General features: G+C 48.6%; 1 protein-coding gene across 2 annotated transcripts; it reads right to left on the minus strand.

Annotated features, from left to right (window-relative positions):
- Window positions 1–4,684: 4,684 nt before the first annotated feature.
- On the minus strand, window positions 4,685–27,285 carry KATNB1 (katanin regulatory subunit B1). 2 transcript variants are annotated; one of them, XM_058155275.1, is made up of 20 exons: window positions 27,131–27,285; window positions 26,684–26,893; window positions 26,263–26,393; window positions 20,750–20,867; window positions 18,960–19,060; window positions 18,261–18,302; window positions 17,676–17,759; window positions 17,425–17,540; window positions 15,601–15,672; window positions 15,319–15,469; window positions 14,837–15,024; window positions 14,599–14,729; window positions 14,037–14,087; window positions 13,241–13,317; window positions 12,961–13,080; window positions 11,484–11,633; window positions 8,930–9,006; window positions 8,405–8,479; window positions 6,463–6,579; window positions 4,685–5,437 (listed from the first exon to the last, which is right to left on the minus strand). In XM_058155275.1, exons 2-20 carry the CDS (start codon window positions 26,721–26,723, stop codon window positions 5,305–5,307), a joined length of 1,974 nt encoding a protein of 657 aa, XP_058011258.1. In that variant the 5' UTR covers window positions 26,724–26,893; window positions 27,131–27,285; the 3' UTR covers window positions 4,685–5,304. The 2 variants fall into 2 exon arrangements, with proteins under 2 accessions (XP_058011258.1, XP_058011259.1); XM_058155276.1 differs by having other exon boundaries at window positions 27,012–27,144.
- Window positions 27,286–27,397: the final 112 nt, after the last annotated feature.

Here is a 27,397-nt window from a genome sequence, read left to right on the forward strand (position 1 = left end):
ATTATTCTATGCCTGTCATCTCAATCTTACATGGTACCGAAGGACAATATGAAAACTGATTGAAATACAGTCAGGCAGAGCTGGCGGAGTTCTGAGTTATCCTTTCATCTCAGTCGCTATTAACTCTTGGCAGGGCCTAAAGATACAGGTGATCCCCAGGTTACGAGCGTTCCCTTAACGAACACTTGAAGTTACGCGATCAGTGCCCCCTAGCGTTTCCGAACAAGGCCCAAATCTACTATTCTTACAGCACCACGGCAGTCATTTGCCCTTACGAACAATCACAGAGGTGCTGCAACATTCGGACTTTTTAAAAAATCCTTCATAGAGTTAAGTGTTGGACAGGTTGCTGGGCTGATGGCAAATTCCATCTCTTCCCCTCCCCCTTGCCCCCAAATTTGTTCTCTACTCCACCCTTTCATCCTTTATCAAATTGATGTAATCGTGTTGGGTTCTTTTTCATTGTTTACTTTATTATTTTACTTCTGTTCATACTCTTTCATTTCTTTTTATTGTTGTAAGCCACCTAGAGTAAACCCACAGTGACTTAGGCGGCAAATAAATTTAACAAATAGTTTGTGTTTAATCTATAGAATGCAATTAATAGATTTGCCTTCATTTTTTACATTCTACATTTTCTTAGTAAGAATGTCTCCAAGGTTACGTCAATGGATAGCTCAAGAGCACGAGGAAATCTCCTCAAAGATACAGCCTTGAAGAAAAGAATCGGAACAAAGCAATGAATTTAATTTAGGCCCTCGTCCATCTGGAGATTATTTTGGTCACGATATATAAATAGCTGATGGCTAAAGATGATAATCTTATTATTCTTGACTAAACTGGCATCTCAAAATCCTCTCACCATTGATGGGGCACGTGATAAGGCAGGGTGGGGTCCTTGTAGTTTTAGCTGCTGCTTTGGCCAGGGTGAGGCATTCAGCAAAACAAACCGATCCACAGCGGTGAAACAATCCAGAGGAACAAAGCAAAGGGAAACTACTGGGCGTTTTCCAACATTTCCTTAGAGATGGTCTGAATCGGTAGCCGCCTCCTCCTCCTCCTTTCTTCTTGAAAGTCAGAAAGTTGAAAGTCTTCTTGAAAGTCAGAAATCACCATGATTTTTAAAATATAAATATATTTATATTATTTACAAATAAATATTAAATATACAAATACAGGTGTGTGTGTGTGTGCATTGTATATGCTTGTATATACGTGTGTGTGTGTGTATGTATGTATATATACATATATACACACACATTGTATTTTTTGGATTATAAAATGCACCTGAGTATAAGACGCATCTTAAGTTTTTGGGGAGGAAAATAAGAAAAAAGCTGATTGGCGGGTGGATGGCCCAATCAGCTGTTCTCAGAACTTTAGCAACAGGTTCATTGGTTGTGAGGTCTGCGCCTTATTTTTTTTTCAGCTTCTGAAAATTCTGTTTTGAAGGCTTTTTTCAGCCTCTGAAACCTCTCTTTAAGAGGCTTTTTTTTCAGACTCCTCCTTTTTCAGTAAGAGCCTCTAACCAGCATCCATTATAAAGGAAGATATAGCGGAAGGGGGGGGATCGTATCGGTTTAAGGGGGCGCGCGCTCGATGTTTACAGGCGATTGCGCGCCCCGATCCCTCTGACTTCTCCCGTTTCCCGGATGGTCAAGACCCTCAGAGCCTGGGCCTTTGGCTTATGTTATGCAACGCACGGTCCATGGTCAATAAGGCCCCCCTAATACATGATCTTATCCAGGGGGGTGCCGCGGATCTTATAGGCGTTACGGAAACCTGGTTGGGCACTGAAGGGGGCGTGCCCCTTGTTGAAATGTGCCCACCGGGTTTCTGTGCATTCCATCAGCCGAGGGCTCAGGGTAGGGGTGGGGGGGTGGCGGTTGTTATTAGAGAGAGTCTAGAGCCGAGGGAGATCACTGTACCTCAGATTGCCGGGTGTGAATCCCTCTTTGTGAGATGGGGTCATCGGTGTCAGATGGGCTTGTTTGTCGCGTACCTGGCTCCTTGCTGCGTGACAGCTGCCCTGCCCGAGCTCCTGGAGGTGCTTGCTGGGGTGGCAGTAGAGACCCCCAGACTTTTAGTCATGGGGGACTTCAACTTGCCATCTTCCGGTTCGTCATCGACAGCAGCTCGGGAGTTCATGGCTTCCATGACGGCCTTGGACCTGACCCAAGTAGTGGATGGCCCCACTCACATCGGGGGAGGCACACTGGACTTGATTTTTATCTCTGGTCAGTGGTTGAGGGATCTGGACTTGAGGGATGTAGTCACAGAACCTTTGTCATGGTCAGATCACTCCCTCCTTCGCCTGGACTTTCTGACCGCCACTCAACACCGCAGGGAGACGGAACCAATACGTTGGTTCCGTCCCAGGCACCTGATGGACCCGGAGAGGTTCCGGACGGAGCTTGGGCCTGAGGGTCTGGCTCACGGCACGGCTGAGGAACTAGTCGCGGCCTGGGAACGGGCTGCGGCTGGGGCTTTAGACCGTGTCGTGCCTCTGCGGCCTCTGATCCGGCGTAGATCCCAACCGGCTCCTTGGTTCTCCGAGGAGCTGAGGGGGATGAAACGCCGGAGAAGACGCCTAGAGAGTTCCTGGAGGTCTAGCCGTTCAGAGGCTGATCGGACACTAGTTAGGTCTTATAATAGGATCTACCTAGTGGCACTGAGGGAAGCGAGACGTTGCTATGTCTCCTCCCTCATTGCGTCGGCAGATAACCACCCGGCTGCCCTGTTTCGGGTGACTCGTTCCCTCCTTCACCAGGGGGAGCGGGATGACCCATTGCAGGGACGTGCTGAGTTTAACGGTTATCTATACGATAAAATCGTTCAGCTTCGGGACGGTCTGGACCAAAATTGGGTGGATCCGGGTGGGACGTCGGAGAGCGGTCTTGTTGAGATTGTTTGGGATGAGTTTGACCCTGTGGCTCCCGAGGACATGGCCAGGTTGCTGGGTAGGTTGAACGCCACCACGTGTTTACTGGACCCGTGCCCCTCCTGGTTGGTACTGGTCACTCAGGAGATGATACGAGGCTTGCTCCAGGAGATTACGAACGCTTCTGTTGGAGGGAGTCTTTCCGGCCGCCTTGAAAGAGGCGGTGGTGAGGCCCTTCCTCAAGAAGCCTTCCCTGGACCCAGCTGTCTTAGGTAATTATCGTCCGGTCTCCAACCTTCGCTTCACGGCGAAGGTTGTAGAGTGTGTGGTGGCATGTCAATTTCCCCGGCACCTGGATGAAACTGTCTATCTGGACCCGTTCCAGTCTGGCTTCCAGCCCGGATACAGTACTGAGACAGCTTTGGTCGCGTTGGTTGATGATCTCTGGAGGGCCAGGGATAGGGATTGTTCCTCTGCCTTGGTCCTATTAGACCTCTCGGTGGCTTTCGATACCATCGACCATGGTATCTTGCTGCACCGGTTGGAGGGACTGGGGGTGGGAGGCACCGTCTATCGGTGGTTCTCCTCCTATCTCTCTGACCGGTCGCAGACGGTGTTGACAGGAGGGCAGAGGTCGGCCCCGAGGTGCCTCACTTGTGGGGTGCCTCAGGGGTCGATTCTCTCGCCTCTCCTGTTCAACATCTATATGAAGCCGCTGGGTGAGATCATCAGTGGCTTCAGTGTGAGGTACCAGCTGTACGCTGATGATACTCAGCTGTACTTTTCCACACCAGGCCACCCCAACGAAGCTATCGAAGTGCTGTCCTGGTGTCTGGAAGCCGTACGGGTCTGGATGGGGAGAAACAGGCTCAAGCTCAATCCCTCCAAGACAGAGTGGCTGTGGATGCCGGCATCCCGGTACAGTCAGCTGCGACCGCGGCTGACTGTTGGGGGCGAGTCATTGGCCCCGATGGAGAGGGTGCGCAACTTGGGTGTTCTCCTGGATGGACGGCTGTCTTTTGAAGATCATTTGACGGCCGTCTCCAGGAGAGCTTTCTACCAGGTTCGCCTGGTTTGCCAGTTGTGCCCCTTTCTAGACCGGGATGCCCTATGCACGGTCACTCACGCTCTCGTGATGTCCCATCTGGACTACTGCAATGCTCTCTACATGGGGCTCCCCTTGAGGAGCACCCGGAGGCTCCAGTTAGTTCAGAATGCGGCTGCGCGGGTGATAAGAGGGAGCCCCTCGTGGCTCCCATGTGACACCCCTCCTGCGCAGACTGCACTGGCTACCTGTGGCCTTCCGGGTGCGCTTCAAGGTTTTGGTAACTATCTTCAAAGCGCTCCATGGCATAGGGCCGGGTTATTTACGGGACCGCCTGCTGCTACCGAATACCTCTCACCGACCCGTGCGCTCTCACAGAGAGGGACTCCTCAGGGTACCGTCGGCTAGGCAGTGCCGGCTGGCGACGCCCAGGGGAAGGGCCTTTTCTGTGGGGGCTTCCACCCTCTGGAACGAACTTCCCCCAGGTCTTCGTCAGCTTCCTGACCTCCGAACCTTCCGCCGCGAGCTTAAAACACATCTATTTATCTGCGCAGGACTGGATTAGTTTTTAAAATTTAAATGGTTTTAAATGGGTTTTATTATGTATATTGTGATTTTAATAATTCGGCCATTTTAATAAGTTTTTTAACTGATGTTTTATTTTGTATTTATATGTATATTTTTATTTTGGCTGTGAACCGCCCTGAGTCCCTAGGGAGATAGGGCGGTATAAAAATTCGAAATAAAAATAATTCTGAATTGCAGAATGTAGCCACACAAAGTTCCAGTTACAAACATTTAATAAAATTTGTCATAAGTTACAGTTGTATGACCAGTTGGCTCCAGCAATGCAGGGAAAGTCCATTCTGTTCCCCAATACCAAGACACTTTCCACCGTGGGGCGTGGGGGCGCGGAGAGGAAAGCCAGCGATGGCTCCATGTGTTACCAGAAAAACCTGGCTCAGGTTCTGCAGGCCGAAAGGCAAGCGGAAAGGTCCTGGTGCAGCCGCGTCATGGATACCAGCGACCCTAGGCTGGTCCCCCACAATTCAAGGTGGCTGGAGAGCTGGACACAAGTCAGGAGTTTGCCACCATTGTTGGCAGGCAGGAAAAGGATGCGAGGCAATGGAAGCCTTTCGGCCAGAAGGGAATCGGGCCCTCTGTCCTCTGCAATCCCCCCCGAAGGCAACTGCACAGGTGCAGGAAGGTCAGTGGTGCCACAGCAGGAAAGTCTGCTTTGAAAGGTGTCTTGTAAGGCACTGGACTGGGTGCAGTGCAGAAGAGCTGCCTCCCGGAAGGCCGCGAGAAGACAATCCCCTGGCAGCATCTCCAGAGCGGGAGGGCAAAGCAGCAGCCAAAGGCAGCCCGGCCACAGCGGTCACTCCAGGACGGCCATCAGGAGGTGCAGCTCCCGGAAGGCACTGCCGTGGCGACCACTGAGGCCAGACCGGTTCTTGATGAAAGCGCTGATGGTTTTCAGTTGTTTGTAGCACATGTGGCACTTCTGGAGCCTGCGTCAAGAAGAAAAGCAGCTGCCAAAAGGGGCAGGACCACTCTGGAGGGCTCAAATATTATTTTACTTATTTTTATAAGGCACTCTCAGAGCAAAGAATTAACAAAGCAATGGTATTTACATCGTTAATCAGGAAAAGTGTGCGTGTCTATGTGTATGCGGGGCCAGCGATGCCATTTGAACCTACAGATCCTGAAGACAATCCCCCCTCACCCTCACGCCAAAGGCCCTGCTCTGGCTAAACACTCAGGTCAACTGGCAGACAGAAGGCTGAAGGCCCAGAGGAGACCCTGCCCACAGGAAGGCAGCCTTTATGGTGCTCTGCTCCCTAAATAGTGCTTGAACAGGTAATGAGGGAACAAGGATTCACCAAAGGCCAAAGAACATGTGAGCAATTAAGCCATTTGGAACTTGATAGCACTTCACATCCACCTGTCTGGAAAATTCCTTTTATGAGTTAAGAGAACAAGGCTCCCCATTGCCACTTCACACCAGGAATGCGAGGAAGAAACTTTCTGGACCGGGATGCCCTATGCACGGTCCCTCACGCACTCGTGACGTCTCGCCTGGATTACTGCAATGCTCTCTACATGGGGCTCCCCTTGAAGGGCATCCGGAGGCTACAGTTAGTCCAGAATGCGGCTGCGCGGGTGATAGATGGAGCCCCTCGTGGCTCCCGCATAACCCCTCGTGGCTCCCGCATAACACCCATCCTGCGCAGACTGCACTGGCTACCTGTGGCCTTCCGGGTGCGCTTCAAGGTTTTGGTGACCACCTTTAAAGCGCTCCATGGCATAGGGCCGGGTTATCTTGATGTTTGAGTTGGGAGTGGACAGTGGGGGTGGGGCAGGGAGCAAAAAAGAACTTGGCACCATCAGAAGCCTCTAATCAACCTTGGTAGAACATCTTTGGGCCCCGTTAGGTAAAGTGGAGCATGCAGGTGCATTTCTAGCCTAAATCTCTGGAATTCGCTATGTTACGAGAGGGGCAGGATTTCACAGCATCACAAGCCTCTCCTCTTACCTCTCTTCTCGGGAGATGTCCACTCCCACCGATGGGGGTGCGGCAAGGATGTCCGTAATCAGGGGCAGAAACCTTTGCAGGATTAGCTTCAGGGACGCACAACCTGTCTGGACGTAACTGGCACAAGAGAAAGAGAATTGAGGAGAAGAAAGTTTCGAAAGAACTCCTTTCAGCATCCAGAGCACTGCCCAGTTCTTCCCTCAAGAATTTCTCCAGTGACTGCAGGAGACCCTCCTCCGTCAAGGGCAGGACCCAGAGCTCTTTTTTTTTTTTTTTAATTGAAAGAGTTTTAAAAAACAAAAACATTTTCCCCCTTTTTCCCCCCTCCCTCCCAAACCCCCCCCCCCGCTTCCCGGGTCAATCACAATCAATTGAATAATTAGAAAGTTATTTTATGTAATGGGGAGGGGGTTGGGAGATGAAAAGCTTTGGATGTGGTTATTTGGATTGGAAGGGAAAATTTTATTCTATGTTTGGTTTATGTAGGACCCAGAGCTCTTGACACAAAGCTCTTATGACACAAAGAGAACAAACACGATGAAGCTTTCTTGAAAGGGTTTTTAACAAATAGTGATAACTGTGGAGGTACTTGGTGCTCCCTGAGCTGGCTTGTCTCTATGCAGATGTTTCAGTACCCAACTAGGTAACCTCATCAGTGTGACTGAGTGTGGAATTTGCTCTCTGATTATATACAATAGCTTGCCCTGCCAGTATTGGAGTGTGTGTGGTTTTCTCCTTAGTAGATTAGTATAAATCCCTGCTTATCTGGGTGCTGGTGAAGATGTGTTTCCCAGTCAAAACTTTGTCGTTATGAAGTAACCTGCACATCTCCATCCAGCATCCAGCATCTGCATCTGGAAAAAGGGCTCCTTGTTCTGGCTGAGTATCTGCAAAAACTGCAGATTTTCAGAAAGCTTTTAAAAAAATCTTTAATCAAAGGCTTACAGGAAAAAAAATAAGACCAGTTAAACACTCCTCAGAGGAACTGGTAAGCAATCAGGGCCTTCCATGACAGCTGGCATTAAGGCAGATGTAGCCTCCTTTGCAGCCTGCAGTTTCCAACTTATAAACCCAAACAAAGCTAATTCAACGTCCCTGGGAATTATCTGGCACTAGGCAAAAGGCCGAAGTAGCCACACTGGTGGGCAGTGGTCACTGGTGTGGGCAGCAAAGACCTCCCCAAAGGAAATGGAGACCAACTGAAGGGCAGAGATTTGCAAAGGCACATGGGGGAGACAAGGGCAAAGATGAGACGCCTCAGGCTTCAGATCTGGAGGAGAGGACAGCTGTGTGGCAGAAAAGAGGCAATTAAAGGATTAGGCAGCCTGGCTCCTTTTGTAAGGAAGTGAAGTGAAGCCTCCGCATTTTATTTATGTGGATGATGTAAACCAGGGTGTCAAACTCAAGGCCCGAGGTGGGTGCTTAGATCTGGCCCACAGGCCGCCCTGGAAACAGCAAAGAAGCACCTGTGGTGCCTCTGCCAGCAAAGACAGAGCTCAGGGGGCTGTGATGGCCTCCTGAAACCCTCTGCCAGTGAAAACAGAGCTTGGGAGGGCCGTGCTGGCAGAGGGTTGCCGGAAACCTTCGCAGCCTCCTGAGCTCGCTGGCAGAAGACTTTGGGCCACCATAGGCGCCCCTGACCCAAGTGATGAAGAGCTGGCCACGCCCACCCAGCCCCTCACGTCAAACACAACCCTGATGCGGCCCTCAATGAAATCAAGTTTGACAGCCCTGATGTAAAGCTTCCCTGTGCTCAGAGCTGCCTCCCACCTTGGCCCCTGAGGAGCAGCTGGCCTGCCTTCCCACTTTTGCCTCAGGCAAGTTAGTCTGGTTAAGGCCCATCTCTGGGACCCTGGCCTGACCCGAGGCAGCATTGCTCCTTTAGCAACCATAACGCAGAACGAGGAGCTTTTTACAAAGCTTACAGCCTGAAGAAAGTTACCTTTCGTATTTGCTTTGCAGCAGCTTTTCTATTTGTGGCAAGACCACCGTGCACAGATCCAGTTTCCAAAGTGATCTGGGAAAAGGAGAGAGGTTACTCTGGACTACGTGATCCTTCACTTCCTGAGCCCTCAGGCAGAGACTGAGCCAAAGTCTTCACTGAAGCAGCCAAAGGCAGCAGAAGGCGGCGAGATGGGCTGTGCCAACCTTCAGCCTGTGGACTCGGTTCCCACCAGGAATGAAAGCCTGCAGTGGCTTCCGGATCAGCCCCGGAATAGCCTTCTGTGCCCTGACCCACCCGGGGGACCCTGTGTCCCTCCAGGCAGGAGAAGGAAGAATATTTGGGTCCCCAGGAGAGCCTGCGGGATCCACAGCATGTTACATGCCAAGGGAGCAATTGCACGTCTCACTCCACCAGTTCATTCCCTGGAACCTCCAGGGTTTGCCAGCAGTGAACAAAAAGAACTCAGCACCAGGCAGCCCAACCAACACTCTCCCTGCAGAAGAAACGCAGACTGAGACTTACGCCTTTTGGTTCACAATGTTGAGAAGGTCAACCACCACCGAGAGGTCATTGATGGCCACAGCAGAGTCTACTGAAGTCTGAGGAGAAACCACAGTGGCAGAATAGGATTATTGCAAGGAACCGCAGTAGGTTGGTGGCAGGTGGGAACCGAGGGCAGTGGGACTCCAGAATCACAAGTCCCAGCATCTCCCACCCTCTCATGGATTTGCTTCTAGAGATTGACAGCATCTATCCAGTCAGATAAAACGGTGAAGCGCGGGGGGGGGGGGGGGAGCGTCTTTGCTGCTCTCGGAGCTTGGCTGTTTTCTTGGGAACATTTCATTATCAAACTAGGCAACATCAGCACGGGGAGGGAATGGGATTTGCTCTCATCTTGAATAAATGAGAGTATTTTGTATATAAAATGAGAACAAACCCCTCTCTCTTCAAGCACGGTTGCTGCTATCTAACATCTGCAAGAAAACAACCAAGCTTAGAAAACACCAAAGACCCCCCCAGTTCAGCCCTGAGCTAAAAAGGTTCTCCTCTGCTGGAAAGGAAAGTCAGTCGCTTGCATGACAATATTCTGCTCTTTTTAGCAGACTGGACTCACCCGGGGCCAAATCCTGCGACTGAGGCAGGAAGGCCAAACTGAGTCACTCCCTCGAGCCCTTTTCCAAATTCATATGGACCAGCAGACCAAAGACAATATTGATCAGAAGACCAAAAGATTTCCAAACCAAGAGGCTGAGCATCAGTGATCACCTGTGGCCAGGTCATCAGGGGGTCAGTAAGTTGCAGAATATATGCAAGCTGAGTTTTTCTGGGACCAATCTCCCCACATGGCAATATGCCAAGTACTTTTGTTCCAATCCTGGCACAACAGGTCAAAAGCAAAACTTGGTAAAAAGGCTTGATGAAACCAGAAATAGTACCCAAAAAATTGTAGTCAGAGAAGAAACTGAAATGAAATCCTAAATTCTTTAACGATTACAGAAGAAACAGGTGAAAATGCTCCTATGAAGGTAGTTCTCTTCTGTGGCAACAGAAGAACTGAGGCACTGGAAGGTATCTGCTTCCCACCAAAGGCACAACTTTGTTGGGAAGTTGGTGGGATCCCACACCAGGATCTTAGGTTTAGGCAAAAAACGGTGGGTCTCAGATCCCCGAGAGGACCACATCCATAGAGAGGCACCTTCCTCTCCAGATGAGCATCATAACAAACAGGAGAGATCAAAATTTTAGGGATCGTGAATTTGTGTTATTTCTTGCAAGAATGCAAGTTAGGAGTAGATTTTGCTGTGCTGAAATAAGAGATTCTGTTTGATCAACTAACCATAATGTATAATTTGTCAGTTATATCCCATTATTATCAAAACAGGTGTTTATGTTACCAGCCCAATGGGGAAATGGGGAGGCTTAATGATGCTGGAACTGCTAGCCAGAAATGACCTCTGATGGAAAGGCCGACTCTGTGAGATGGAGTGAGCGCCTGTTGCTCAATCCCTAGCTCCTGCCCAGCCAATTCAAAAGCATGCAACATTGTGAGTAGACAAATGGGTACTACTTTGGTGGCAAAAACCTAGCTGTGCTCATGTGTGTGGACAGCGGAAGCCAGCGCTGGACTTGGCTGGACACAGGGCATTGTGACACAAGACGAAGTGAGGCGAGACTGGCGGAGGAGCCCGGAAGAGCCAGCAACCTGAGTGCCACTATCATAGTCAGCTGGTATAAAGCTAGTTCATTCCCCGCCATGCACCAAGGTTAGGCGCATAAGCACTGAACAGAATGAACCAGCAATTTAGGCTACCAGGAGGACTGCATTGTGTGTCTAGCATGTGTTGATTTCCCTGACAGTGTAGGCCATACACTGAATAAATAAATAATATTGGGGAAATTAATCCATCTAGCAATAGGATGCTGGAGTCAACGGAGTTGTTGTGACCCAAGTTCCTGGACCCAGACTCCTGGACTCGGATGATTCAGAAAGTGAGGAAGAAGACCTGGCCAGCCCTGCTTCTCGTGAGCCCTTTCCCTCCCTGGCACCCACTCAAAGGGAGGAGGAGGGGCCGGCAAAGCCTGATTCCATGGAGCCTCCTTCTGATTTGGCAACGCCCCAAGAACAGTTTTGGAGTGATGCAAGATTACGAAGACGTGACCGGCGTGCGCAGCAGTGGAAGAGTTGGGACAAAGCCAAGTCATAATTGTCATGCAGTGACATCTGCAGAGACTATAAATAGGAGGCGGGACTTCCTGGTTTTTTGTCTTGGACAAAGTAATGAATTTGCGCGGGCAATCTGTATCAACGGAGGGAAGAATATATTCGTGAGTAATTCTGGCCTTATCTGTAATTTCCTTGTTATCTCCAGAAACTTGGCAGGCCCGTGGGTAGACGTAGCCAGGACATTTATATGTATGTAAATAAATCAGAAAAGAGGCCTCTGACTAACTCTTTGCTGGGAGTATTGGGGGAAGGGAAACAGAACAGGAGTCCTGTACGAAGGCCAGAGCTTGGGACCCAGGTCAGAGAAGCCAAAACCAGCCACCCAGCCTCAAACTCACCCTCCAAGCTTACCTTGATGTCCCCCGTGCTCCACACAGCTCTCACTGTGTCCAAATTCTTATGGCGACTGGTCAGCACCACACACATGGTCTCATGGCCCTTCCGGATCTGAGACATGGCCTCCTCGTCTACAATCTCCGTCAGGCCCTGGCTCTTCACGGCCTGCAAGTACAGAGGCAAAAGGGAAATACATCAAGCCAGGTGGGAGCAGATCCTGAATGCTTGCAAAGGACTTTCCTCCTGAGCAGCCGTAACTGAAAGATGCCTCCTAGTTTGGATTCTTCTTTGGAGGCAACAGGATTGTCGCTTAGGAACAAAGCAATTAATGAGGAGGGTGCAAACTGACACAGAAAAATAAACCCTCCTGATCTGTTACCTGAAAGATATGGGGGGGGGGCACAAAATAGGACAAATTGGTCACCTCCTGCCTCCTGGTGGTCAATATAAATAAAAACACCACCCAGAAAATATACTGTTTTAAAAGACATTCCTAAGAATGGATGCTGTTCTGGATCACAAAGTTGCCGCCTTCTTCCTTGGGTGTTTTCTACCCATCCCTCACAGAGTAACAAAATAACAAGAGTTTGGAAGGGACCTTGGAGGTCTTCTAGTCCAGCCCCCTACTCAGGCAGGAAACCCTCTACTATTTCAGGCAAATGGCTGTCAAAACTCTTCTTGAAAACCTCCAGTGTTGGAGCAGTCACAACTTCTGGAGGGAAGCTGTTCCCCTGATTAATCTTCTTCACTATCAGGAAATTTCTCCTTATTTCTAGGTTGGATCTCTAGTTTCCATCCATTGCTTTCTAAATATTAATATTTTACCATTACACTTATTTTACTGTTAATAGTTTACTGTTTACACCAGTGGTAGTCAACCTGGTCCCTACCGCCCAATAGTGGGCGTTCCAGCTTTCATGGTGGGCGGTAGGGGTTTTGTCCGATACTGAAGCACTTTCCTTTTTTTTTATTTAATTGACTTTTAAAAAAAAATTCATAGCATTATTTAAAAACATTTTCATTAGGTTTTCATAAAATTCCCTGTGACAATTTAAATTTCTGAAAATATACTATTTGAATCGTCTGCACATAAGTTTAGTTCACGTTACGTAAGTGAAACTAAATGGCGCTATAGTGCGACTGCAAACAAAAGAGCCTCGTCCCAGAATAGCTCACGCATCTCCCCCCCAGACCACCCAGCTGTAACAGACAAGCAGAGCAGGTAGCCGGTGCCCCCCCCCCAAAGCCCAATCCATGTTGCGTGAGAGGCATGCGCAGATGACGATACATGGCGCATTACTGTGGAACCAGTGGGCGGTTAGAAAATTTTACTACTAACAGAGATACAAAAGTGGGCGGTAGGTATAAAAAGGTTGACTACCCCTGGTTTACACCCTAAAGACTGTCCGGCCTTTGGTCAACTCAAAAACTGCTCCCTAACTTAGCTGCTGAGCGACTATTCCTTCTCTTTTTTGGCAAGCAAGAATCTTACCGGCAGGAAGTCGGAGGCCTTCAGCCCAATAGGCTCATTCCTGGCAGCTGGAATCACTGAGGGCTCCACCCGTGTTACTGGGGTTGAGGCAGCTATGGGCTGCCTCTGAACAGGATCTGTCTGCGGGAGGAAAGGGCACACCATTTTCCAGGGCAAAAAAAATAGAAAAAGAGGGAAACGGGGGGGGGGGGGGGAGGGCAAGAGGTGATGTTGACGGAGGCGGCCTCCACCCCCAAAGGAGCAGCCCAGATCTGGAGAACCCAGAGGGCAAGGCACTTACCCTCTCCTGGCCTGGCAATGGGGACGCGGCATCTCCTGCTTGACCAGCCCGCGAGGCTTCTTTGGCAGGTGCTGCCTCTAGAGGGAGAGGGGGGGAAGGGTCTCTTGGGAGAGGGCAAAAAAACCCCAACCAAACCAACGTTGCTGGGCAGAAGGTGGGCACAAGAGCTCTGGAGACAAGAGCATTTATGCATTTGGTGCATCAAAAGTCGCTTGACGAAAGTACATAGAATCATGCACTGCCTGACAATGGCGGGTGAGAAGTTTTCATTCGGCCCAATTCTTAGGTATTTCTTCACAGAGGACATTGTGGAATTGTGGAGTTCAGCCCCCCAAAACAGGAGGATGGTCCCTGGGGATGAGTGGCTTCCGAGGGAGATGCAACTGACTCCTGGAGCAAAATCCCAGAAAAGAGAAGGCCATCTAAGGGCCGGCTGCAGTCAGGGAGGCTGGATACCACCCGCTGGACTGCTGCAGAAAGCAAGACAGGAGCCTCTGAGCATGTGCCCCTGCTTGGGGGCTTCCCCGAGACCCCCGCTGCTCCTAGGCGTCTCTGCAGGCCGAGCTACAAGGGGAAGCCTCTGCTCCCCTTTGCTCTGGGCCCCAACTCTGAGCTGACTCCCCTTTGGCTGCCTTGGAAACAAAGAACCAAACTGTCCACTCTACTGAATGCTCCCCCTGTTATTTCCATTGACTGCAAGGACAGGTTAAACTGCAGTCCCACCTCGTGTCCCCCTTTACCGCTTACAAACGCCCAGGAGACGTCAGGAAAGCCCCTCCGGGCGCTCTGAACTCACCATCTTCTGGAGGTGCAGGAAAAGGCTCGCTCTTGCTGGGGGGAGTTCGTGCTATAAAGACAAAACCCCAACTTCAGCTGGAACTTTTTTCTTTTTCATAAGGTCACAAAAGAAACGGCATTATTCTGGATTTCTGGAGCTTGACTCCAAAGCGACACTCCTGCGCTGTCTAGTAACTCTTCCCGCCTTCAGGTCACCAGAAGGACTCCGGGCACAAGGAGCTCAGAAATACAAGCTCCAACTCATTGCTGATTCTACCTTCCAACAGTGCATTCAGGGGAAGTAAAAGCCTTGCTAAAGATCCAGCCGGAAACTCAGATATGATGATCTCTCTCACCAGCTGAATAACTGCTGGGTCCAGCTCTTTTGTAGCAACCTGGAGACACAAAATGGCCTCTTGGAAGCTTCTGGAGGGAAGAGCTGACTAAAGCAGCTGGAGCTTTATGGAACCCGCATTCTTAACCGCTTCATAAAGCTGAGCCTACACACACTGGAAAGATTTATGCGCAGATTTTGCCCAACATCAAGCCAAAGCAATCCAAGAACGTTAAATCCAACTCACTGATGGAGTTCTTTGGCTGGAATATCTCTTTGTAATCCTCCAAGTTCTGGATCTCTGCAGTGGATTCCCTTTCTTCCTTGTCATCCTCACTGCTTGGACTGCGCCTCTCACTCTCTGAGTTGTGTTTCAGTCTGCGGGATGCGAGACAAGAGACAGAGACAGGGACCAGGAAGCTGAGCCTCCACCACCCAGGAGCCCCCTGTTCACCCGTCCCCCCAAAAAAGCCTGCCCCCCTCACCTCTGGGGCTTGCTGCAGGTGGTGGTTGGCCTTTCGTAGATCCGTCGTAGGGAGGAGCCCAGAGATGGGGGTGGACTCAGGGGTTTGTCATCTCTGATCAGCCCGTGGAGCCCAGAGCCACATTTTGTGATTCTGCTGAGGTCCACAACATAGGAGGAGACGGTGCTTTGGGTAAAAGAAACGCCAATCTAACAGAAAGAATCCACATTCTTAGAATTTTAGGTATTTGCAAGAACCATCCAGAAAAAGATGCTGTGCTGCATCAGGTTGGCTCCCCTTCCTCAAAGCTACCTGGAGAACTGGGGCTAGGGGTTTGCCAGGAGAGGGAAGGAAAGCTGCTTGGCAAGCAACAAGGGGTGTGGGTGGGGGGGGCATCCCCGCCATTCCCGCCCCGGCCTCCTTGAAGCCCTTTGTGGGGAACAGCACAACAACTAGTGCCAGAATTAGCCAGGAAATCTGACTCTCCACATTCCTTCACTCACCAATTGATTGTTACAGATGGACAGATCAGCCACTTTGCCCCAATTCACCAGGACCACTTCAAAGCAGCGCTCGGGCTCCCAGCCATACACTCGCAGGACATCTTGGCTGCCGGCATATAAGCAGCAACCGTCAGGGTTGAAAAGCACACACCTGCAAGGTGGGGGGGGGGGGAAGAGGCAACAACAAGAGTATCATTCCACCTGACACGGCCCCCAGATTTGAAGGAAAGCCTGAAATGGACTCACCAGCATCCCTGCCGACAAACACTTGTTGCATCTTACCTAACAGGCGTGGCCTCTTCCTCAATGCAGCTCACTGTCTGGAACTTCTCCAAATCCCAGAATCTGACTGTCCTACAAGAAAACAAAAAAGCAAAGATGATGGAAGTGAAAGATCAGCTCTCTCCAATCCCACCTGCTTTGCTTCCAGCCGCAACCAACCACCGAGCTCCTTTTCCATCTCATTTCTCTGTTTTTGGGTTCTGCAGGAGAGCTGCCACTTGTGCAAATCCCTCTCCTTAAACAGATCACCTGGCATCTAAAGGAGCAAGAACTGCCTCAGCCGGGCTCTGAGCCCCAGGATGAAATGTGAAAGAGCATGAAGTTTTGGGGTGGGGGGGTGGGGGTGGGGCACTTCCAGCAGCTTTTGCCTTCTCCTTTGCCTAGTAAACTTCTGCACGTGGCCCCTCCTGTCCACATACTGGAGCATGCTTCATTTTTTAATCCAGGCTAATATTTCTAATGAAAAGAATCTTTGAAGAAGATTATAAGGATCTCTGGCTTTAAAAAAAAAACATTACCCTGTGTAGGTATCTATGTATATATGACCAGAAAATCAGAAAATACGATATAGTATGTCCAAAAATATAATACTGCTAAGAAATCAGGGAAACGTATCTGGAGTGAAACTGTTGGTTTCGAGTCAGAGAAAGAAGAGAGCAGATATGCAGGCAAAGATTTCATGATACAAATGCTTTGAAAAATGTAGAATCAGCAAAAGAAACCGACTTGAATACCCAGAAATATATTTCTACAATTTAATCCTGTTTAATTGCTAATCCAGGAAACAAAAATAATAAAGGCGTAGCCAAGTTACACAACTCAGGAGGGAAGCCAGCGAGAGGCCAAAGAGGGCAGAAGACAAGGCTTCCAGGGCACCCAAGTCCTGCCTAAGACTCTGGAGAAGAGCAGCAGGCTAAAAAACACGTAAAGACAAGCTCTGCTGACTGCGGGGCCAGTGCCAGCTTTCCAAACAATCGCTTGGCATGAAGGACCACCATCTCTTCTACAGCAGGGAGTAGATACTTTGCTGGGTCTGAGTCAAGAAGTGTCCAGACAGCTGAATCCTTTAAGGCAGGGGTCCCAATGCCCAGGCTGTGGCCCATTACCGGGCCTTGAGCTGCTCTGAACCAGGGCATAGAAGTGCTGGGCAGGTGCACGTGGGCTTCTCCACTTGTGTGAGCAGTGAGTGAGCACATGCACTCCATTGTGTGCCCGCCACTTGAGCAAATGAAGCTCCGTGTGCATGTTTGTCCACTGCTCACAAGGAACCATGATCCCCCCTCCCCCGGCTGTTCTGCAAAGTTGGAAAAGTTGGAAAACTCTGCTTTAGGGGACCACAACCCACCAGGAAAGATTTTACACACTGACAACTTAGCAGGCCAGTTAAGCATCAACACCTCTGTTTATGCCACACAGTTATTGAATCCTGAGTGCTGAGAGAATTCCTGAGGGATTCTAAATTTTCGCAGTACGGAAGGAAGGGAGGGAGGGAGGGCAGCAAATGGAGAAATGCTTGGTTTGCACACAAAGAGCATCTCCAGGACCAGGTACAGCATCTCTCAGGAGTTTCAGGGAGGCTTCAACACTATGAAAAACATTATGGGGACCTCACAGGAAAAATCCCGACTTCCTTCTGAAGCACCAGCTTCCAGGATGGTGAAAAAAGGGCTTCCCTAAAAGCAGGAATGTCTTCCACGCACAACATCAACAACAATTCAAAGCCTGCACACCACACCATGAGTGCTTGTGACATATTCTAACCAGCCCTCAGCAAATCTTCCACCTCAAGACAGCATCTCCAGCCCCAGCCAGAGCTGTTTTTACCTGTCGGAGCTCCCCGAGGCCAAAAGGTACTCATTGGGGTGGAATTCAATGACGTTGACTGGTCCCGTGTGTCCTGTGAACTCAAACATGATCTTTCCAGCAGCCAGGTCCCACAACTAGGCAGGGAAAGAACCACAAAACCTTTTCTTGCCAGGGTGCTAACCAATTTCACACCCATCAGCTAAGCTGTTCAAGGGCCCAGGCTGCCATCCGGGTGGGGGGGTGGGGGGCAGAGGAGGGGGCCCATCTACCTTCACCGTGTGGTCATCAGAGGAAGATGCCAGCCATTTCCCATCCGGACTGAAGCGGAGACACCGAACTGCTCCTGTGTGGCCCTGCAAAGTGAAACCGGGTTTGCATCCAGCTTTTCCTTCAAGGCAACGTTCAAAATATCTGCTTCTCCCATCTTTAGAGAGCTGCAGCCAATGAGAGGTTGGGCTGAGAGAGAAGGTCGTGGCCAAAGTCATCCCCTAGGATGACACACCCCAGAGATATTCCTGGGTCGGCGGAGGCTGCAAAGGAGACCGAAGGAGGGGAGGGTCCACAAGAGGGTCTGCAAAAGGATGGCTTCCCTTGCCCTCTTCTGCCCCCTCCCCCGGCCTCTGCATCTCACGGTAGGCTGAAGCGGGGGAAACATCAGGAAAAACAGAACTGCTTACAAGTGCAATTAAAACGGAATACTTTATCTTACAGGAAAATGGATTAGTAGTTTGTTTTCACAAGTATATTGATCATTCCCAATTCATAAAGCTTTTCAAATTGTCCCAGTAAATGTTATGAATTGCATAAGTGAGTATCAGGACATCAGGTGAAATAGAACCTATTTTTCTTCTTACCTTGTACCTGAAGACACAACTTTTTTTCCTTACATCCCAAAGCTGCAAGAAAGAAAAGATACCGTTTCTTTTGAAAAGAAGAAAACATTTAACTGTCCTAATCAATCAAGGTTTGTCTTAACATGAAGAAGTCCTGATTTCTGACTTGGATGGAGTAACTGTTTCAGAGCACGGAGCTAATAGAATCTGAAAGGGATATTTGGCGCACTCTAAGAAGCATCTCTCCCTTTTTCATGGAACTTCTTCTGCATTCCTCTCCTCCTCCTCCTGAGTTTTGATAATGGGGCACAGATCTTTCTGTGGCTTCTACAAATGGATGGCGACCACTATGTTGGAGGAAAAGCATTGTTTGTTCAGGGTTACCCAGAACAATATTCATGTCTTTCAGATCTCTGGGCGCTTTTGAAAAGAGCAAATTTGCCAACCAGCAAAATTCTTGCTCATCTTCATCCCATGAAGAAATGCAGACTACAATAGGATGACCAAGAAATTGACCGAAATTCAGAAGTGGAAAAAAAAAAAATTCAAAAACAGGAACTCCAAGCAGCTACTCGAGTACACTGACTATTAATTTGGTTAGTCTACTTCTGCCCATCACAAAATTCTTCATCATTCTGCAAGACCATGGAGAGGGAGGGAGGGAGGGAGGGAGGGAGGGAGGGAGGGGTATGTATGTATGTATGTATGTATTGGCCTTACCTTAATGTTGGTATCCATGGACCCTGAAGCTACAAAGCCACCATAAGGATGGAAATCGAGGCTGCAAATATTTGCTTTATGGCCCATTAACGTGCGGAGGACTGAAGAGGAAATTCAGGGAAAGAAAATTATGATTTAAAAAGACAGTATTCTGCCAGTGATAAATGCATGCCAGACAGCATGGCTGGTATAATTTTGCGTTTTATTTAGTTAAGTTTTCTTTTTAAAATAATTTATTATAAAGTTAAATAAAAGTGTGGCTTCTTAAAGGTGAATAGGTCAGATTAGGATCATTTTTCTATAGCAGAGGAAATCAATGGGGAAGGATATTAAACCTTTATAAACTTGTTAAAAGAGGCCACATGTTGTGTGCAAAACTGAACTGAATGCCAGACAAACAGGATCTACTTCCTATAATAGATTAATTATAAAAACTTACAGCTGCAACTTCTTAGTCAACCGACTGGTCAAACCTAGCAAGCAACAGCAAGGACTGAAATGATTTTACAGTAGTGGGAAAAAAATTGCAGAAGCCGTTTTTGTCCGCTTCAGCTGGTGGTTGCTGCAACTGACTTTCCAGATGCTTGTAAGCAATGCCAACTTTTTCACTCACTCAACAAGAGCAATGTCAATACTTCTGCCTAGACTAGACGTCCTTTGCCTGAGCCCAGAACAAGACCGGGGTGGGTGGGAGTGGGGGTGAAGCCAGCCTGGTGGGAAAAACCTTCCCCTGACTCCACATCATCCTTCTACGCACTTGCTTCTACCTGCCCCACCCCACCCCACCCCACCCCCCGTTGCTTCTTCCACAGGCCCAGGATTTCATAGAAGAGAAATTGTTGAAACCTTCCTGAGCGAGCAAGGTGATCAGGTGATGCCTGCTGCTTTTAGGAGGCAATTGGCCAACATAGTAGAGTTATCTTTTTCTTTCAAAACACAATGAAGTGCTCGGTTCTTGTACTAATCAATACCTTTTATGAGCTCATTTTGGGACATAATTTTTTCCATTTGCTAATCCTTTTTAAAATAGTTCTTTCTGTAGCTGCAATATTTGTATGCTTACACATTTATATACAGTTTTATACTTAGCCATGGCTTCTAGATGAAACGTAGAGACAGAAAAGAGCTCATGTCCCAAGAAACGACCTAACAGGCCAGAATCCTTTCTATATCCTTTGAAACATCACAGGCTCTTTTAAGAACCCCACAGAATCCTGTTTTTCTAATGAAGCCTGGCTCCAGTTATCGGACTGATGTTAGCAAGGCATTTTCATGCTTTCTGAAAAGCCGATATTACACATAAGCAACCTGCCAAGGCATTTAAAATGCTGTAATTGCTGAATTGACTGTCTATACTATAAATATTTATCAAATGAGATCCTAACCTATGTACTTTGTAACTGTTCTCTATTGTTTGAAGAAGAACCAGTTCTCTTAATAACAGGCACTTTTAACTAAGATTTAATTCTAAATAAGATCACCAATCAGTTTCAATAAATATCTACGTGAAATGGAAAACCTGAAGGCCATGTGCATTTTTGTTTTTCATGTTATGATTTCTTAAGGCAAAGCTACTGTGTGGCCAGAGAGGAAATCTGTGGCTCAAAACTCCTTATCATTCTTTGTGGCCCACCTGGGAGAATCCAGGGAGATCAACTACAGACTTTTATCTGGAAAAGACCAAAGAAGTAAAGTGCCCTGCTAACCCTCAGAGCAAAACTTAGTCCTCTGGCTTCCTTTCTACAGGCCAGCTAGACGAAGGAAAGTGCCACAACGCCTTTCAAACCTACTTTTGGCTGCTTCCAAGTCCCAGATCCGAATGGAGCCTGACTGAGATCCTGCAACAATGAGCTCTTCATTTGTATTAATCTTCACACTCTCCACAGGTGTTGTGTGACCGGTTAGACTCTGATCAAGATGAAAAAAACAAGAGTCAGCCAACTGAAGGGAGGGGTGCCAGCCACAATTAAGTTGGTCATGAAATAAAGATCTGAGCAGTAGCAGCCCATAAAGATTTTTTGTGATAGGCTTAATTTTGTCTTTTGGTGCAAGACAAGTCAAAATTATAGAAAGATGTCAATTTACTTGATTCAGAGGATGACTGCAAAATAAATTGGTTTATTTTTTTCCTATTAACCAACTGCTATTTCTGCCTCTGAATTTTCTTCATAGAAAGGCAGAATCTCTCTCTCTCTCTCTGCACTGTTAAAAAGAATATCTACAGCTGTTCCGCTTCAGGGATATCTGTGGTAGCGAGGAGACAAATGTGGACCAATGGAAAATAGTTCCATTTCTTTGAGCCGGGGTTGCGTGCTGTGCTGACATATGCAGTGGATGTAGAAAGTCTATACACCCTTTGCTAAAACACTGAACAAGATGCAGAGGAATTTCCTCTTCCAACATGACAACAACCAAAGCATACCTCCAAATCAACCAAAGAATGGCTTCCCAGAAGAAGAGCAAAATTTTGGAATGGCCCAGCCAGAGCCCGGATCAGAATCCAACTGAAAATCTGTGGGATGTTCTGAAGAGGGCTGTGCACAGGAGATGCCCTCACAATTTGGAGGGCATCTCCTATGCAGATTTTGGGGTGCTTTTGTAAGGAAGGGTGGGCAAAGATCCCCAAGTGAAGCTGTGCCATGCTCACAGGATCCTACACCAGAAGACGGAATGCTGTCATAAAATCAAAAGCTGCTTCAGCAAAGTATTAGTTTAAGGGTGTGCATCTTTATGCAATCACATTATTGTCAGTTTTTTAGTTGTTATTTTCCCCCTAAAAGATTTCAGTTTGTTTTTCAATTGAATTGTACAGCTTATGTTATCCTAAAGGTGGAAAAAAATGAAATAATTCATGTTGGTCTGATTTTTTTACATCTCAAAAATCTGACATTTTAACAGCAGTATGTAGACTTTCTAAATCTAGTATAAGGAATACACATTTGGGGTATTCGTTGCTAAAATTAATCAGTAAATATTTTTTGATAAAAGAAAAGCCTTGGGAATGACTATCTGGTAATGTGCAATCACCATAGTTGTGAAGTTTGCTCTGGAAAGGAGATCATCTCCATTTGTGGAGTAATGTGTGAAACAATACAGTAGCAGTTACTTTCACAAATAGAGATTTATATATGACTTTATATCTAAACAATATGCTACTTTTACAATGGTGGCTGATTTAATCATGAGGGCCCCCAACATCACTTCTATAGTTGTTTTTTTCCTTGTCACCCCAATTTCTTGATCTTGGATACTGATGCTCCAGAAAAGAGTGCCAACTTCTAGAAGCCATGTGATTTTTCTCTTAGTTACTGGGCCTTTTGGGGAGGAGGGCGAATTTTCACTGGCCTCCAGATCAGCCCAGAAGCCTTGGAGATTTGTGCTGTAAAAGTGAGATTGGGAGCCCACCAATCTAGCCTCAACCTGACGCTGAAATATCAGCAATCCAAACTCACCCTGCACTGACTGTGTTCAGATTCCCAGCTATAGAGAAGGCCTAGAAGCTGCAGCTAAACCACTTCAGAGTCCCTCTGTTTGGGATGCAATATAACTTCGTCATCACAGCCTTTGTAGTATCAAAATTAAAAACTGTCAGTAATTTTCCTTAAGTAAATACTGGAGTGCAAAATATCATTAGCCAGAAATGTTCTGTCAGCATTTATTGCTACCCAAATATATTTCTAACGTTTGTAGAAGTATGTTATTCGGTTTGCACTTACAGCATGTTAACTTGGGAAAAGCGAAGGTCTGTTGAGAGCATCCAAAAGGAACAACAAGTGCTGTTATGAGCCTGAAGCAGATGACATTTTACCCAGCCTCTCCTTTAAGCAGCTGAGGGTAGTGCACGCCATCTCTTCCCATCGCTATCGGGAATCAGTGGGGCCAAACACTGGAAAAAACTCCCTTATCACACTCAGTGCACTGGAGGTTGAGCTGCCTACTGACTGGTTAAGGAAATTTACTGGTTAAGGAAAGGCTAAAAGGCTAGGGTGTGACCACAGAAAATCACAACTCAGGCACTGCTGCAGATTGCTGTCTTTAGAGACACGCTAAGTCAGCAAAAGAGTTACTTAGTGGATGCCCCTCTCTTCTTCCAGCAAAGTGTTTGGTTAAGTTGCCAAAAGACTGTCGAAGGAGCCTGTAAAACCACCATCTTGTGGTTTACCAGAAGTGTAACCTATATCTTTGGGAATTTTCCCCTTTCTGTTTTTAACCAAGTAATAAGCTATGTTTTGTGTCTGCGAGAGAAAGAGAGCCAAATCAGTGCAACGATAAATGTGTTGAATATATATCATGGACCAGTCACAGCACTAGAAAGAAGGCCATAGCAAAGCTACTGCCAGAAATCTTGCCTACGACATGGACTTTGTAGTTGCCAAGAATTGCCACAGACACTCCTGTGAAATTGGGTGGCTCCGCAAGTTACCTTCTTTATTAACGAGTATTAAAATAAAAAGGGAGGGTTCCTCATGTCTTTTGTTCCTAATAAAATTTAACTTTTATGAAATTGGGTCATCTCCCACTGGAGAATGAAAGAAAACTTGAATCATCTGGTCAGCATTTATTTTAACAGCCAGGAGATTGCATTATAATTAGTGCGTTGTCTCCATTTTAACTTTCTGGGGACTAAGGCAGTACAGGTTGTTAGCAACTTCCTTCACACACAGCCTTTTGTGGAGGGGGGGGAGATTGTGGGTGGGAGCGGGAACTTCCATGCCACTGAACACCTGGCTGGGAAAAGTGCTGGAATTCCTTGAGGGCTTTTGGGAAAGGAGGGTTGAGACCTTCTTTTCACCTTACAGATTCGACGGTTCTGCTGTGGGGATCTAGTGCAAATCAAATAGCAGCCAATTATTATTTTGGCCAAGAATTTTCAATTAGGAAAACTGGTAGAAAAACACTGTTACTTGATGATAACCTACATCGCCCTGGATGGTAATCAAAATGCGACTTCTTTAGGATATACCGTATTTTTCACACTGGAAGATGCACGTCCCCCGCCCAAAAGTGGGTGGAAATGCCTGGGCGTCTTATAGAACGAATATTGCTGCCGGGGGAGGGGGATTTGGGGCAGTGGCGGCAAATGCTGGGGAACGCTGGAACCTTCTCAACCAAGCAACTGATTAGCAGTTGGATCAGCCTCCCAGAATATCACTGCTCAGCTGCTCTAGGCCTATCGCCACCCATTCGCCGCCACCAATTGCCGCCACCCGTTTGCTGCTGCCTGATTGCAGCCACCTGATCACCACCACCTATTGCGAATGGGCAGCGGCGATGAAAGTGGTGAAGAATGTGCAGCAGCAGCGATCCCCTCCACCTAGAACAGCTGATTGCAGGTATTCCAGAAGACCGATCCAACCACCCATTAGCTGCTCAGCAACAAAGGCTCCAGCGTTCCCCGGCGGAGGCAGCAGAGAGGAGGCAGGCTGTTTGCTGCAAGGATGCTAGCTAGATGAATACTGGATGGATGCTGGGAGGCAGAGGCAATTTTTTTTTCTTGTTTTCCTCCTCTAAAGCTAATGTGTGTCTTATAGTCCGGAGCATCTTATAGTGTGTAAAATACGGTAACCGATAATAAGAGTACATGGCCATTCTATTAAGTAGCTCATTGTTGAAAAGATGGTAAGTCATCAGCCAAGACAAACAAAACATTGTTAGCCAAAAAGGGCAGCAGAATAATTACTTTCTTAGAGCAGTGACAAAAACCTGTGTAGGGTTACCTTCTCTCCTCAAATAATGTAGCCCTAGGTTTGTCAGGTTTGTTTCTTCACTTCACAACTCATGCACTGAGCGCTTCACAGAATTACCCCGTGCAAATCCCTTTCTAAAACAAAGTTTACATAATAATAACTGATGGTCAATGGTTGAGAGGCTCCAAGCTCCAGCCAAACACATATAAACAGGGAGCATCAATTAATACCCAAGAGAAGGCAGCGCCTCCCTCTCGGACTGACTACAGAATTCTCCCAGCCAAGGTGGCATTTCAAGGTTCCCAAGAGAACCGGAGACTGATCAGGTGCAGAAGTACTTAGTTTCAACATAGCTTCTGCCCAATATGGAGTCAGGCTTTAGATCTGTGCAGGACACGGGCCAAGGCAGGGAAGTCAGTATCCTTGGCATGGGGATCACTCCGGTCAATGCCTCCCCCAGGCTGTTCTCCTTTGGATACCACAGAGGAAAGGACAAGGGACCACCAGGGAGGATGCTATGGTCTCACCTTTTAAAAAAGAAACTGAACTTCCTGTTCCAAGGACCACCTGGCTACCAACTCAGCCCCCAACAGTCAACAGTGCCTCAGGAATGGCATCGCAGTAACAGGAGAGGGTTCATGTGCATTTGTGGGAATTCCACTGGGCCAGAATTAGGCAGCATAAAATTCTGACAGCACAGCCCTACCTATGTCTATTAAGTACATTTCTTTTCTCCTTTATAGACTACACAGAGTATGGAAGATTCGAGCCTCAACAATCAAGCAGAGAAGAAAACTCTGGCAATATCAAAAGTATTATATTTGACCCTCCAACAAACTAAAGGGGAATCAGCGAGAATACAAGACGGCTACATAGGATCACATCTTGTAATCCAGTTCTTAAACAGTGGCTTTTATTCAATAAGTTTGTGTGGAGATAGGAAAGAAAGAAAATCCTTTAAAAATCATGTGGGAATGCACATTTATAATTAAAAAAAAAACTGTGGGAAAGAGACAGAACATCCACTTTCACAAAGCCACGATGTGGCTTCTCTGTCTGTGGCTTAGCAGGTGATTTGAATCCCACCAAATACAGTCTAGTCCAGGGATCTCCGACCTTGGCAACTTTAAGACTTGTGGACTTCAACTCCCAGCAAAGCTGGCTGAGGAATTCTGGGAGTCGAAGTCCACAAGTCTTAAAGTTGCCAAGGTCGGAGACCCCCGGTCTAGTCAATCAAACACGGGTGACCATTCTCTGCTGTTAGCCAGTCAAAAGCAGTCAGAGCTCCCTGGGACCCTCTCAGCTGCCCAGCACAGCCCTAAACAGTCAGATGAGCCCCCAGCTGATGACCCAGGACAGGGATCTGCAAACTTGGCTCTTTTAAGACTTGTGGACTTCAACTCCCAGAATTCCTCAGCCAGCAAAGGAACTCTGGAAGTTGAAGTCCACAAGTCTTAAAAGAGCCAAGTTTGCAGACCCCCTGACCCAGGAGAAAGAAGCAAGGGGCTCCTCCCCTCTTTTGTTCCCCACGAAGAAGAGGAGGATCAGGGGTGGAAAAAGGCAAATACGGAGGGGGGGGGGCTTGGATGATCACAAAGAAGTCAGCCACATCTTACCATAATGCAGTTGGGCTTGTTAACTGACCAGATGTTAACTCGACAGTCATCTCCACCCGTTGCCAGGAGCCGGCCTGAACTTTTGCCCAAGACAAGGGAAGAGACGTTGCTGCTGTGGGCAATGATTTCCTCTGCGGGAGCAAAGCGAAGGCAACGGATGAGCTGCTTTCCTGACTTCCAGGGCGACGTCAGTGGGCTCGCTCGGCTGCTGCCTTTTCCTCCCTCCGTTCCTGGAGGGGCTTCGCAGGGAAAGGCCACCGGGCGAGCTGGACACCAAGAGCCTCACCAGCGCTTTGGGAAATGGGCAACCGGGCCTTTCCTCCTGGAGCAGCCGCCAAGGGCCCCGGGATGAGCCCCCCTCCCCGTCCCTGGGAGGACCGGAGCGGGCCGAGATGGGCAGAAGCGGGGCAGCTCCACTCACGCAGCTTCCAGGCCGTCTTGGTGGCGACGGCTGCCGCCATGGCCGCCTCCCCGTCCTGCCCGGGGCCTCGTCCGGCAGCGCGGGGGCTCAGCCCCGCAGGGCCCCGGATCCGGCTTCCCAGAGAGCAGCTGCGGCAGCTTCGTCAGCGGGGAACCCTCCGTGGCGGCGGCGGCGGCGGCGGCGTCTCCCTTCCAGGCGGGAGGAGATCGTCTGAAAGAGAAGCCCCAGCTCAGCCCGGCCTCTCCTAGGAGGGCGCCTCCCTCCCTCCTTCCGTGGCTGCGGCTGGGAGCCCCAAAACCGCGCCGAGCCCACAAGGCTGCGGCCTGACCTCCGCCCTCCGCCTTGACCATCTAGTGGCGGGGAGTTCCGCCGCGCCGCCGGTTCGAGGAATGGCGCGGCAACCCCCGGAGAGCTGAGACCGGTTCGAGCGGCCCCTTGAAGACCCACCTGGCGGAGCGGCGGCGCTTCTGCGAGAAAACGGCTCCGGGCGCCCCCTGCCCATCCCGCGCCCCGATTGGCCGCTGCCGGACAACCGACGCCCTGGCAACAGACCGCGCGCGAAGCGGCCCCTCCCGGGCACGCCTACCTGGCTCTGTCTTTGGCTTGCCGGCTTGCCAATCAAGGCGAGGGCCGCCTTTGCCGGGAGACGTCGACCAATCGCTACGAGATTGGAGAGCGCGAGAAAGGGCAGACTTAAGAAAAGTAGAGTCGGCG

The sequence above is a fragment of the Ahaetulla prasina genome, chromosome 12, assembly GCF_028640845.1.
Source record: "Ahaetulla prasina isolate Xishuangbanna chromosome 12, ASM2864084v1, whole genome shotgun sequence".
Lineage (NCBI taxonomy): Eukaryota > Metazoa > Chordata > Lepidosauria > Squamata > Colubridae > Ahaetulla > Ahaetulla prasina.